The 12,601-nt window shown below is 34.3% G+C and overlaps 1 protein-coding gene across 4 annotated transcripts; it reads right to left on the reverse strand.

Annotated features, from left to right (window-relative positions):
• LOC126715659 (uncharacterized) lies at positions 1-11,994 on the reverse strand. Of its 4 annotated transcripts, none has more exons than XM_050416384.1 (14): positions 11,576-11,994; positions 9,993-10,055; positions 8,095-8,544; positions 7,151-7,222; positions 6,392-6,517; positions 6,065-6,277; positions 4,173-4,220; positions 2,869-3,030; positions 2,314-2,475; positions 1,558-1,651; positions 1,359-1,477; positions 1,198-1,242; positions 769-911; positions 1-576 (listed from the first exon to the last, which is right to left on the reverse strand). In XM_050416384.1, the coding sequence occupies exons 1-13, from the start codon at positions 11,924-11,926 to the stop codon at positions 879-881; spliced, it is 1,938 nt and encodes a 645-aa protein (XP_050272341.1). In that variant the 5' UTR covers positions 11,927-11,994; the 3' UTR covers positions 1-576; positions 769-878. The 4 variants fall into 4 exon arrangements, with proteins under 4 accessions (XP_050272341.1, XP_050272340.1, XP_050272339.1 ...); XM_050416383.1 differs by having other exon boundaries at positions 769-1,053; positions 11,576-11,993; XM_050416382.1 differs by having other exon boundaries at positions 686-1,053; positions 11,576-11,993.
• Between the last annotated feature and the right edge of the window lie 607 nt (positions 11,995-12,601).

Raw genomic sequence — 12,601 nt, forward strand, 5'->3', positions numbered from 1 at the left:
TTGATGAGAACGTGTCAACGCTACTGCTTTATAGTTCACTTAATGGGAGAAAAAATATTTATTAAAAAAAAAAAACTCCTTGATCTGCAAAACTTTACATTTCTTCTTCTTCCACCCTTCTTCACTTTTGCTAAATGCAAACCTCTACCTTCATAGCATCTAATAAATGTTGCCATACGATCAAAATGTCCACATGATTAAATGCTACTTCCTAATTTACAAGTGATCAATATTTTGATATAAGTTGTAAACTGCAACAAAGTCAAATTTTACAAAATTCTTTCACAAGTCCAGCTTGCTTGAGACGTCTTTGCTTTGCAACTTCCATGTGGTTAGAGAACAACTATCGTGTCAGATTAGCAATCAACATGACTTCTAATATGCTCTCCCACAACTGACCCTAGGATCCTCTTCAGTAGTATACTCCAAGCAAATTACTAAACTCAACTGTTTCATGATCACCGGAGCAATGGACACAGTGATGTCTAATGGACGCCAAAAGACATGATTCCTTGATTTTTTTCATCTCAAGTCCAACTGTTAGGTTCAAATTGAAACAGTTCAGACTCTTCCAAGCTGTAAAAGAATTTATCAGATTCATTAGCATAAGAGGTAATATTGCTAATAATACAAAAATGAATTCTTCCATGACTTTCAATGAAGAAGATAATGGAAGTATACTTACAGGTTAACAATATAGGAAGCTGAAGTTGAAACCCCAACCACTACCTATCTTGGCTATTTGGGATCAATATGTAGATTACCAACCTTTTCTCTTGTGGCTAGCATCAGTTACAGAAGAAACAACCAAATTGGCTTCTAGTACTTCACAACTCCAGCACTCTGAGCCTTGCCCAAAGAAGATTCTATGCAACTGTCTAACAAATTAAAATTTCTTGCCACTGCAAAACCTGCAAACATGCCATCAACTGCTGCACTTACAATCCCACCAGCATACCCTGCCCCTTCACCAACTGGATATAATCCTTTCAATGATGTGCTCTCATAGGTATCAGTGTTGCGGGGAATCTGGATGGGAGAGCTGGTTCTGGTCTGGGAGCCATAATATACAAGTGGCAAAAAATATAAGTGCAGAAGAGAAAATGTGCCAACACCCTTGAGCAAGAAAACATTTGCTAAGGAATCCCAATGGTACAAAAAGGGAAAATATAGTAATATGAAACTAAATGGACTTACCTCCACTCCATGAAGAAGGGCCTCACTGGTTATGAATCCTGGCAACTGAAAGTTCCAAATTGTGAATTAAAAAAAAAAATTATTTAGTTATAGTTCCACTAGTCAACCATAAAGGAAATGGCAAGTGAAGAATACTAAGTGAAAGAAAATAAAGATTAAACCTCTTTGTCAAATGTTGAGATCGAGTGCTGCAAAGCCTCTGTGATATGAATTGGGAATAGCTCATGGAGATTTGCTGCCTTCACTCCTAACCGATAACTTGATGGTGGCACAGATGTTACTGAAAAAAGAAGTAAAAAAAAGCTTAGATAAAGGCTTGAAAGTATAAAACAATTTGTGTTAATGAAATTACAAATCTACCTGATAACCTGTTTTCCATAAAATCAGTAACCGTCTGGACAGGCACCACAAAATTTCCCCCGCCCATTATAGCTGCTTTGCGCTCAAATTCCATCTGAACGATGAGAAATTGTAAAATGACAATTGAGCTAATGTGTGGTGGTTTAGAGTTATTTTCTGAAGTTTATGTAAAATTATGCATGTTCTAACAAAAATGATAATTCACTTGAGCATGGTGTAATTTAATGCATCTATGGAAAAACTACCCACAAAAATGGTTAGGCATGGATTGAAAAGATGTACTGTTAAACCAAAAGTTTGCTATTCCTATAAAAGTTGGTGGGGGAAAGAGAGTTATATTAGTGGTGCAGACACCACATACTGGTCACTAATCACAAGGTTATATGATAAACCTGTTATATCCCATTGAGCCTGAGTTCGATTAATTTATTAGACCCTGATTTGAATTTTTTTGTATTTAATGTGATTGATTACAAGCATAATCATTTCCTGTAATTGATTATGGATTTTTTTCTTCCCTTTTTTAAAGTCATCCTAGAAGCCCTATTAGAAACAGGCCCCAATAATTTTGATGTCATATTGAATTTGACATATGAAAAATTGAGTGATATTTTCTCTAGCTTGATGGTGATTCCAAGCAGCCTTACGTAGTGAAGCCTAGGGTTGTGCAACCCTGTGCTGCATCAGCTAGAACTGACCAAAGAAAAGAAATATAAATAGGAAAGTAAAATACTAAAGTCAGGACTAAAAAGATGCCTGAAATTCAACCCCTGCAAGAGGTCCACAGCAACCTAGTGTTTCAAAATCCTTTGTAGAGACAGTCGCAACAAGTGCAGCATTTGCCCACTTAGATGCACGTCGAGAGAAGGACATGCCGTTGACACAGAGTTCTGATGGATTTGTACTTGTGAGAACAACCTGCAGATATATACATGAACTCATTTAGTGTAATTTATTACAGACACATTTACTACCACAATGATGACACTTTGCCTCTCCCTAAATCAACTTGCCTATAACTTAACCAAAGTAAAATTTTCTTCCTATGCAAGAGCAGTTGTAGAGCAGTTCTGAACTGCAGCTCACCTTACCAAATGCTTGAAAATCCCCTACAGGTACTACAAATGATTCAACTGACAGCAATGAAAATTAAAAAATAAAATAAAAACATTTTCTCATTTAAGCCATTGAGGCAAATGGCCCGCCAAAACTTAAGGCAACCATTAGGTGACTACATATCTTTGTGACTATGCATCAAAAGTGCATCAAGAAGCAGAAGCATTGCAAAAGGAATTAAAAGGAAGAACATACCTGCCCACCAGGACACATGCAGAAGGAATAGCAATTGCGACCTGTTGCTCCTGAATTGGAGGATGGGCCCCCATCCTCTCCGTTAATATAATTGACCACCTTGTAATCTGCCACAGGTACTTTTCCACGTCCCTTATAAACCTCAGTGGCCAATGCAGAATACTACACATTTGTACAAATGAGTTTGTTTACATTTTTGCTCACAATAAAAATCAGACAGCCAAGAAAACAATTTATATGACATAATCAAGCAGTAGAAATCAACAAGTTAGGACTTGGACAAGCCCTTGAAGAAAAATTTAGTGATTATAAATCAAAGACAGGTTGAACCAACCTAGTCTACTAGCTATTAATGAAGAAAAGAAAGATTAAAAGGAAATAACTTAGCCTACTGACACCAAGATATCCAAGAATTAGATCATATGATTCATATATGCTAAAGTATGTTTTTACTGCTTCGGGAAATAAATCCCCTTTTATTTATTTTTTCTTTTTTAAAATTATTTAGAATCAGAAATTCTCTCTTTTGAAATTCTTTAAAGAAAGATTTGCACTAGAATTTGACTCTTTACCCTGTCCCCATATATAACAAATATTTTTCAGTGCAATCACTCTGTGTACAACTCTACCCAATTTAAGTTCCAAGCTTCCTCAATTGTTTCTTTCAAATTACTGCTTTGATTTAATTTTTCTATAATTTGACTCTTCAGCCCATTTAGATGCTTATTTGCACTAAGGATCTCTGATGATGCTACAGAAGAGAGAGAGAGAGAGAGAGAAGCAGAAGAAGAAGAAGAAGAAGAAGAAGAAGACATTGGTGCAAGAGATCCATGGGATAGCGAATTCTAAGGTGGAAATGAATAACTGTAATCCCATAGTGGTGATGTCCCTATTATGGAAGATTACGGCAACTAATCTTCAATGCATATGCTAGAAGTTCCTTATTTATTTATTTTCAATTAGTAAGTTACACACAAACCCAATGGGTTTTGAGCCCAAGACCTTATCCTCCACTGTGCTCTTACAAAGGGAGGAGGCGTCATTTAAACTGGAGCTAATTGGCTAGAAGTTCATGGTTTGTTAAAATAAGAAAAAGCATGAAATCATCTGTGGAATCATGCTATTCTACAATTCAAACCATGAAATTTTTATTGGTCGGTTAGTGCAAGTCAATAAGTTAAGGAACAAAAGTGCACTATTATAGCAGATAAGCAGAATATATTAACTAAGTGACTTCTTATTTGAGAATGAGTTGAACCAGTAGTTGATCAATTTTCGGAAAAGAATAGGAGAATACAACCAACCTGTATTCTATTTATTAGCTCTTGAGGATGCTCGATCCGCAAACCAACCTGTACAGCCATGTTAGATGCAATAAAATTACGAAAATATCACAAGCTCAAGAATCAAACACAATAAAATATTATTTTGACCATTAAATGGATGCCAAATTCAAACAATTATGAATTCAAATTTCAAAATACAAAATTTTAAAACAAAGGGAATGTAGTGTCTTCATTCTCAATTTAGCATCATGTTTCCAACACTGTGTGGTCAGCAACATAGTTTTCATACAATCTTAAGCAACAAAAGCCGTATCATGTTCACATCTATTCATGCTTCACCTACACCAGGAAGGCTGATATGGCATATGTAAGTGAAGACTTTGAGATCCTAAATATAGCGCACATACTCACTACTCATTTACAACAATCTTTACAAAATCATCCCATGCTTCACAATGGTACATATAATTCACCAAACTAGTACAATCTACAAAACCCATATATTCAGGTTTTTTTTTTTTTTTTTTCATAGTCAATAAATATTTTTGTCATGGTAATTAAATAAAACCAAGGGAACCACCATTGCACAGCCATGGTACCAACTAGGTTTAAAAACAGGCCATGCTGAATATATGTTAGTAGTATGCAGCTGGATTTCAAAATACCCAACCCAGGCCTCAAATGTAGTGGACTACGACAGACCTCTGTTCTACTTATATATATATAGAGGGTCCGTTTGAATACAACTTATTTTTGCTGAAACTGAAAACACTATAGCAAAATAATTTTTAAATGTGTGAATAGTATCGTGAGACTCATTTTTAATATTTTTTAGTGCGTGAACAGTGTTGTGAACAGTGCATAAACAGTGATTCTTGTCTCCAAAAACGCTTAAACGCGTGAGGAAAAAAAAGAAAAAGAAAAAGAAAAACGCAGACACAATAATTTCTATCCAAACCGCACCATAATACAATGAATCAAAATCCAGCCTCAAGGCTATATGTAGAACTTGCAATTATTAAATTATACAAGCATTTTTAATCTAAAATAATATAATGATCGAATTTATACTTGCAATAAACAGCGAGCATTAATTTACAGCTGGTACTGAACTTGAACAGCCTAGATAACTATCCCCCACCTGCGCCTATGGGGTTGAGAACAGGTCCTTCCAATCATCAGGACAACACAACCTAACCTGTTCATCCCACAATGAACCAACCACAGCCGCACTATCATGTGAACCGCATCTAAAATGGTATGGCCATAATATGTATTCATTGGCCCCCACCAACACCATCACTCACAATATTTCCAACCATTCATCTATTGCCACACCATCATGACCAACTTTGTACTGTCAATTCATACATCCTAATAATCCAATTAAGACTATGAGTGTAATGTTCATATATTTTCTGTGCCTCTAACAGACATTGTACGTATTTAAGTGTGTTATCCCTACATATCACAGTACTGCCACCCCTCAATAAATGCCAGTTGCAGTGCCAACCAACACTTTATCTATAGCTGCCAAAACTAATTTGGACACACATCAGATGAACTTGCAGGATTGAGATTGCTACAAGAACAACATAATTATTCATAACATATCCAGAGAAGTGAACTATATAAGGAAGACTCTTTTGGCTAACAAGATACTCATCCAAAGACATCACATTGTGATCAAAACAGCATCCATTAATTTCTTTCCCTCTCCAAGGAAGTTGTATCACTCTAAAAAGAATTAATAAAGGAAGTTCCAGAAACAATTTTGCACAACCACAATCAGAAGCTGAAATGTAAACAAAGTGGGAACACAGGAGCAAACATCTACAAATGGGCAAACATACATGACCCACGTGTAAATATTGAAATTACCATGTAATTATCCAGAAGAAGAAACTTACGGCAAAATCTTTTGGGACCAAGACCATATTATGAGAAAGAAGCATCTGGTATATATCACGTGCAGAATGCCCAACAGCCAGAACAACCCCATCATATCCCAACTTCTGGCTATTGAACTGTAATTTGTCTTTCGAATCAGAGACTCTAACCCCTACAACATGTCCATCCTCTACAAGCAGATCATCTACCCTTGTCCCAAACTTGATAGTGACCTAAGCACATTAACAAAAAGAAATATAGTAAAATCTGATAATATGTGCTATTAATCCCGATTGGCAACAACGTTCATATATTTCTGATATGACGAAGTTAGATATGTTACTCACACCCAGCCCTTGCAGATGTTGCCGAAAGTTGCGAAGCAATGGAATCAACCTATCCGTTCCCAAGTGAGGCTTGCCATCTATCAAGATATTTTTTGGAGCTCCAAAGTGAACTAAAGTTTTCATAACCTGAGACAAGAGAACTGAGTCAACTCATAGAAAAAACCATGAAAAACCTGCAGTTTCCTGGTGGCAGAACAAACTTTCAAAAGTGGAGATTAAAGATTGGTTCTCTAATATACTTGTCAATGTATTGATATTGTTAATTTTGAGACAATGATATATCAACTAAGAATATGAAGACCAAAAAATTGAAGGAATATTTATATCCAATTGTCCTGATATGTCAAACAAGGAAATGAAGACATTTACTTAATCAAAACCATTCTTTTTGGGGCAATATCATCTAACAATTTCGACCTCCAAGTCTCTCTTTTTTATTATTTTTCTAGTAGTTTCACCTGCCTTTTTTTTTTTGGATAACGTGAGGAACCTTTCTAAAGAAAAGCCCTTTCGACTTGCCTCTAGCCGGTAAAACCTATGGGCAAGTCCATATTTGGCTGAGTTTTATTTTTTCTTAGTTAAAATTACTCAAATATTTGATCATGTGATTTGGCAAATTGGCATAGGAGGTTCAAGGGTTAATTGCTTATGCAATGATTCTACATAGAAAATGGCTTTTGTCATGTCCTGGAAGAAGAAAAGAGTTAAATCTAATTACAAGAAGGAAAATAAAAATCACAAGGATGAAGTAGTTCTAACCGCCTGAACACTGCCACTGTTTCTTCCAATTCTAGTTACTAGCTTTCCATCACTCCAGGTACCTGCACCACCCTGCCATGCATAAGTCCTTATATAAATGATTCAAAGTAAACAAATAATGAAAAATCATCAGCATGAAAGTTGGAATGACCAAGGAAAAAGAATAAGAATAATGAAACAAATACAAAAATGATCCATGTGAATGTATTTACAGTAACAAATTGCTAATCTTGCACATGAATATAAAATTCAGATGTAACACAAGATATACCCCTTTGTAGAATAACAGTAACACACTATAAATTGTAGTTCGAAATAAAATAAAAACTATGAAAAGTCAAGCTAACTACATCATATATCTTAAACTTTGACCCTAGCTTCAGTACAAGTTCAGACTCCACAAAACCCAGGCTGCATAATTGGTTTCAATAGATGAACAGCCCAGATACCTTCTTTTCAAATTATATGAGTAGCATCCCTAAGGGCTAAATTTTAGTAACTTCAAATGAAATTATGAAAATCAGGAGCAGATGATCTTATCTCTAGGTGACTAAAAAGAATACTATCATCACTTCTCACAAATTGATAAACAAAGGCAATTCACAAGCCATGTCCACTAAAGCAATGACTAGGGTATACATTAAAATTTTAGACCATAAATCAATCCCTCTTAAAGTGAGTCATTTTTTTTAACATGTAGGGGGTCCCACTTTGGGGTTTTCGAGTATTTCAATAAAGCACCACTTGCCCTAAAAGCTGAAGTAATTAGGAAATTGTGAATTTAATCATTATTCTAATACTCTCCCCTTCCATATAAGCCCGTACTCCCCCTTAATAAGTGTGAGACCAACATGTGGGACTTTTAACTATTCAAGGAAAGCACAAGATAGAATTAGAGATACTATACAACCTTAATAAAAGCACTAAGTGAATCGAGATATAACCTCCCCAAAGCAAAAATTGCTTTCCATTTGTAGAATACGGCGAACTACCAAGGCACCAATGTCACGCCCCCTTTGTTCAACGGCTTGACCTCTTTCTATTAAGGTAACATCAGCACCAAGTTCTGCAAGAACAAGAGAAGCAAACAGGCCAGATGGTCCACTACCGACGACTGCTATTTTTGTCTTTTTGATTGTTGGGCACTTGTATGATTGTTCTGACCCAGAATAAATGTTATGTCCATTTTCTGTTGTCACTATATCTTTGGGGTTCTTTTTGGAATCATGTATTATACTAATCAAATCACCAGAAGCTCTTTCATTAGGCATATGGTCTATGAGCCCAAGTTTAGGCTCCAACCGAGAAATGAAATCCCAGGTACGAGGCTCGAGACTCAGGAGTTTACTGACATCCATGTCCACAGTATATACAAATTTTGGTTCCTTCAACATCTAGAAAACATCAGTAAAGTCGATTAATTTCATACACACGTAATTGCAAGTCTGAATTTTTTATCAATGTCCTCCTTTATTAATAGCGATGAATAACATATAACAAAGGAAACAAAATTAATTGGGTACAGAGAAGGATAAATGACAAAAGATATCAAATCACTTAGTGCGTAAGAAAACTGCAGGCTTTGGCTGAATAAGCATAAATGTAAGTACACATCATAAAGTGGTCATGCTAACTTAAAAACCCCATAAAAATTTCAGGACATGATTCCAGTGAAGTGGCATTAAAACACTATCAAAAGTCTGCAGTAAGTACATGCATAATTAAAAAAAAAAAAAAAAAAAAAAAGTTGCGGAGGTGAAAGTAATGAAAACATATTTCAGAACAAACAATATCTGTTAGATATTAGGTGAGGCATTAGGTTAGTAGAGAAATTTTTTTTTTTTTAAATTTTTTATTTGTGTTGGTGGAACATGATTCATAACAATAGATTACTATAAAGTTTTAGCAAACCATTGTCTATAATGGGTTCTTTGTTGCAGGTGGTGTATCTAAATTATTGACAGGTCATTTGATATTATCTAAGAAGTCAAATCACTTAAATGATGTTTTTCTCTCCTCTAATTAGAATATATTTATGAGTTTACCCCAAAATCATCTTGTTAGGATAAGTGATCAAAGGTTATTATAGTACCTGTCTTCAATGTTTTCATTGACTTAATCTCAAGTCATAATGTCATATATATATGCATTCATGCAATGAAAATCAGAAATCCTTAACTAATTGTTTCAAGTTTCATGGAAGCAATATAAGGAAAATTTTATTGTCCTGTATAGTAACTTGCCCAAAGATTTATTATAAGTTGCACCTTCGCATATTTACATCTAGAGTGATGACAGCAGGGAACATAAGACTAAGGGATATCCATGAATCATCCCAAATGAATATAGTCTACAAGGTTAAACCTATTAGTTTGAGCAATGACATAGAATCATCAAGGTTTGCTCAATAAACTTTGAATATATATATATATATATATATATACACATATGGATCTTGTTAACGGGTGCTCTTAGGGCAATTGTTAATAAACCATTTTAGAAAAGTTTTGACACCACTTTCATGGGAAATATAAAAAGCCGTCAAAAAAATTAATTGCTCTTTTCTTTTCCCATAAAAAAGTTTCTAAAAATATTTCCTAAACCAATGCTCCTAGGACATTTGTTAACTTTTCCCTATATATATATATATATATAAAGTCTGATGAACCATGTCTTTGCAACTAGTTTTCTACTAAACTTATTGTTCTTTCAATATATTCATTAAATTAAATAAGGATACTAGAATACAAAGAATAAGGCAAAAACCTTTTGAAGTTAACAACAGTAATTATAATCCAACTTCTTTCTTTAATTGTACATATAATTCTCTCATTGAACAGACCTTCCTTGCATCAAAAGATTTCCGAACAACAGAGAAAGCATCCTGTGGCAGCATAGAAGCAACCTGGCACAATTAAGAAAAGAATGCTGATGAAATACCTCACCATAAAAAGTTCTACCATCCATTACTCAAATAAACAAGTGTATATTGGAAAGACTAGTCACTGAGAAAATGTGGGAACTATAAAGATATGAAAAACTTATTAAATTTCCAAATTTTCATCATTTGGGATCCAAGAAAACTAGAATTTCCTCCCACCTTAATGTATAAACATGAAACTCCCATAACTTCCTTTCCTCTTTCTTTGTTCACTCATCAGCTCATTTCAAAAACTATAAAAGGGTGTGCCCAATGCACAAAACTTGCACTTTTGCAGATTCTAGGAGAGGTGATTGATAGGCAGACCTACCCTGAACTTCCTTTTTTGGACATGGTGATTCCCAGGTCACAAAAAAAAGAAAAATGCAATTTCTTTTTTTACATTTATAAGTTACACACTTGGTGGGTCTTGCACCCACAACCTCACTGTCTACCTTGCTCTTACAAGGGGAGGAGATGCCATTTAATCTAGAGCCTATTCGCTAGAAAAATATAATACTTACATATGAGAAACATATTCAACTATAACATACATTTGGGCAAAACTAATTTCAAAGATTATCAATTAATCTTTTTGGCAGTCAATAAAATTTACCACAAGCAAAAAGGTCAAAATTATATATTATGAGTATAGCTCAAAATTTGCCTTTCTTCTTTCTTTCATATTATAAATTTTCTCAATAACCAAACAGAAATTATATTTGCTTGTAGAACTGGTCCTAATAATTATCGTAATTGAGGTCAGTCTTTCATTTTCTATAATCCAACCCAACAAAATCCCCAATTCTCAAAATTTTTCCTTTCCTCAACTATCTCAGCATTCAAACAGACCAATTAGTAAAAAAGTGGCAGAAAACATTAATTAATCCCGTTTGGCTTCCGAGAAAATGACTCACAAGCAAAAAGGTCAAAATTATATACTAATATTATGAGCCTAAAAAACAGAGTATAGTTCTAAATATTCCTTTTTTTCTTTTTTTCATAGCATTAACTTTCTCCACAACCAATCAGAAAATTACATATTACTTTTTAAAACCGAAACTAATAATTATCATAATTGAGGACAGTGTTTCATTTCCCATACTCCAACCCACCAAAAGCCCCCAATTCTCAAACTTTTTTATTTTACTTTTTATTTTCCAACACTTTCTCAGCATCCAAACGGTAAGGTTGTTTATAAATCCTCTTTGGCAGCCAATAAAATGTACCACAAGCAACAAGGTCAAAATTACATATATAACCCTTTTTTTATATATAAAAAGTACAGTTCAAAAATTTTCCTTTCTTCTTTCTTCCATATCACAAACTTTCTCGACAACCAAACAGAAAACTATATATTACTTATAGAACAGGCCCTAATAATTCTCATAATTGAGGTCATTCATTTATTTCCCATACTCCAACCCACCAAAACCCCCCCAATTCTCAAACTTTGTTTTTTATTATTTTCCTACACTTTCTCAGCATCCAAACAGAAACATTACCGGGAATTCGATCACTTTGGCAATCTCTTGGAGCAAACCCGGGGATACGCCGAGAAAGTCCTTGCCGGGGTCACTGTGAATCGGAACTCCGAGCTTGGAGAGCCTCCAAACGCCTTCGAATTTGTTGTCGACCGGAGTTAGGGTTAGGGTTTGCTTTTGCTTTTGTTTCAGCTTCTTCTTCTCCGACGGGTAGCGTTGCTTACCGGTTCTCTTGGCGCAGAGGATTCGAGGTGTTTGGGAACGGGGATAAGGGAGCCTTGGGATTGGATAGGGGAGTCCACGGTTAGGGTTTGGAGGGTGGTGGAGAGTTTGGAGATGGAGAGGAACGAGGTTGGAAGGAAGAAGAGACATTGAAGAAGTGAAGTGAGTGAGATGCTGTGAGTGAGAGCTTCGACTTTGGTTTTGGGATAAGGAAAACTCTACACGCAAAAAAAATGAATAAATGATTTTTTTTTAAATTTTTTTATTTTTAGGGTAATGACATGTTAGAAAATTTAAAAACAAAAATAAATATATGCAAAGAAAAAACAAAAGAAATATAAAGATTAAATAAAATATATACTAAAATTTAAGGCCAAAATACAATCCTCAATATTTCATTAGAATTCATTTCTGTCTTCTAAGTTTCAAGTTTTTTCCATTAAGATATTTTAATCAAATTTTGTTAAATATTGCTATTAATTGTTCAAATTTTTTTAATATTTTTCTTCAAATGTTTTAAATTAAAAAAAATCCAATTAATAATTGAAAAATATTTTTCAAGGATTATTTTTTTTTAAAATTAACAAAAGTTGATGAGGAGGCCTTAATTGAATAAATTTGAAACTTAGAATACTGAAATAAATTTTAGTGAAACTTAGAATGTGAGTTTTGCATTTTAACCAAAATTTAATTATTTAAATGGACATGTATAAAATAGGTTAAAATACAAATTATACCTAGGTTAGTGATTGCCATTTTGGTTCCTTTAGTTTTCTTTTTGTTATTTGTCTTTAAAATTTGTGTTTATTGTCGATATATCTCCTT

Source organism: Quercus robur, chromosome 2, assembly GCF_932294415.1.
Source record: "Quercus robur chromosome 2, dhQueRobu3.1, whole genome shotgun sequence".
Classification (NCBI taxonomy): Eukaryota; Viridiplantae; Streptophyta; class Magnoliopsida; order Fagales; family Fagaceae; genus Quercus; species Quercus robur.

Coding starts and splice junctions, on each gene's coding strand:
- LOC126715659 (XM_050416383.1), bottom strand. CDS start 11,926: ATGTCTCTTCTTCCTTCCAACCTCGTTCCTCTCCATCTCCAAACTCTC. Junction 10,056..11,575: donor CCAAAGTGATCGAATTCCCG/GTAATGTTTCTG, acceptor TAATTGTGCCAG/GTTGCTTCTATGCTGCCACA. Junction 2,476..2,868: donor GCATGTGTCCTGGTGGGCAG/GTATGTTCTTCC, acceptor ATATATCTGCAG/GTTGTTCTCACAAGTACAAA.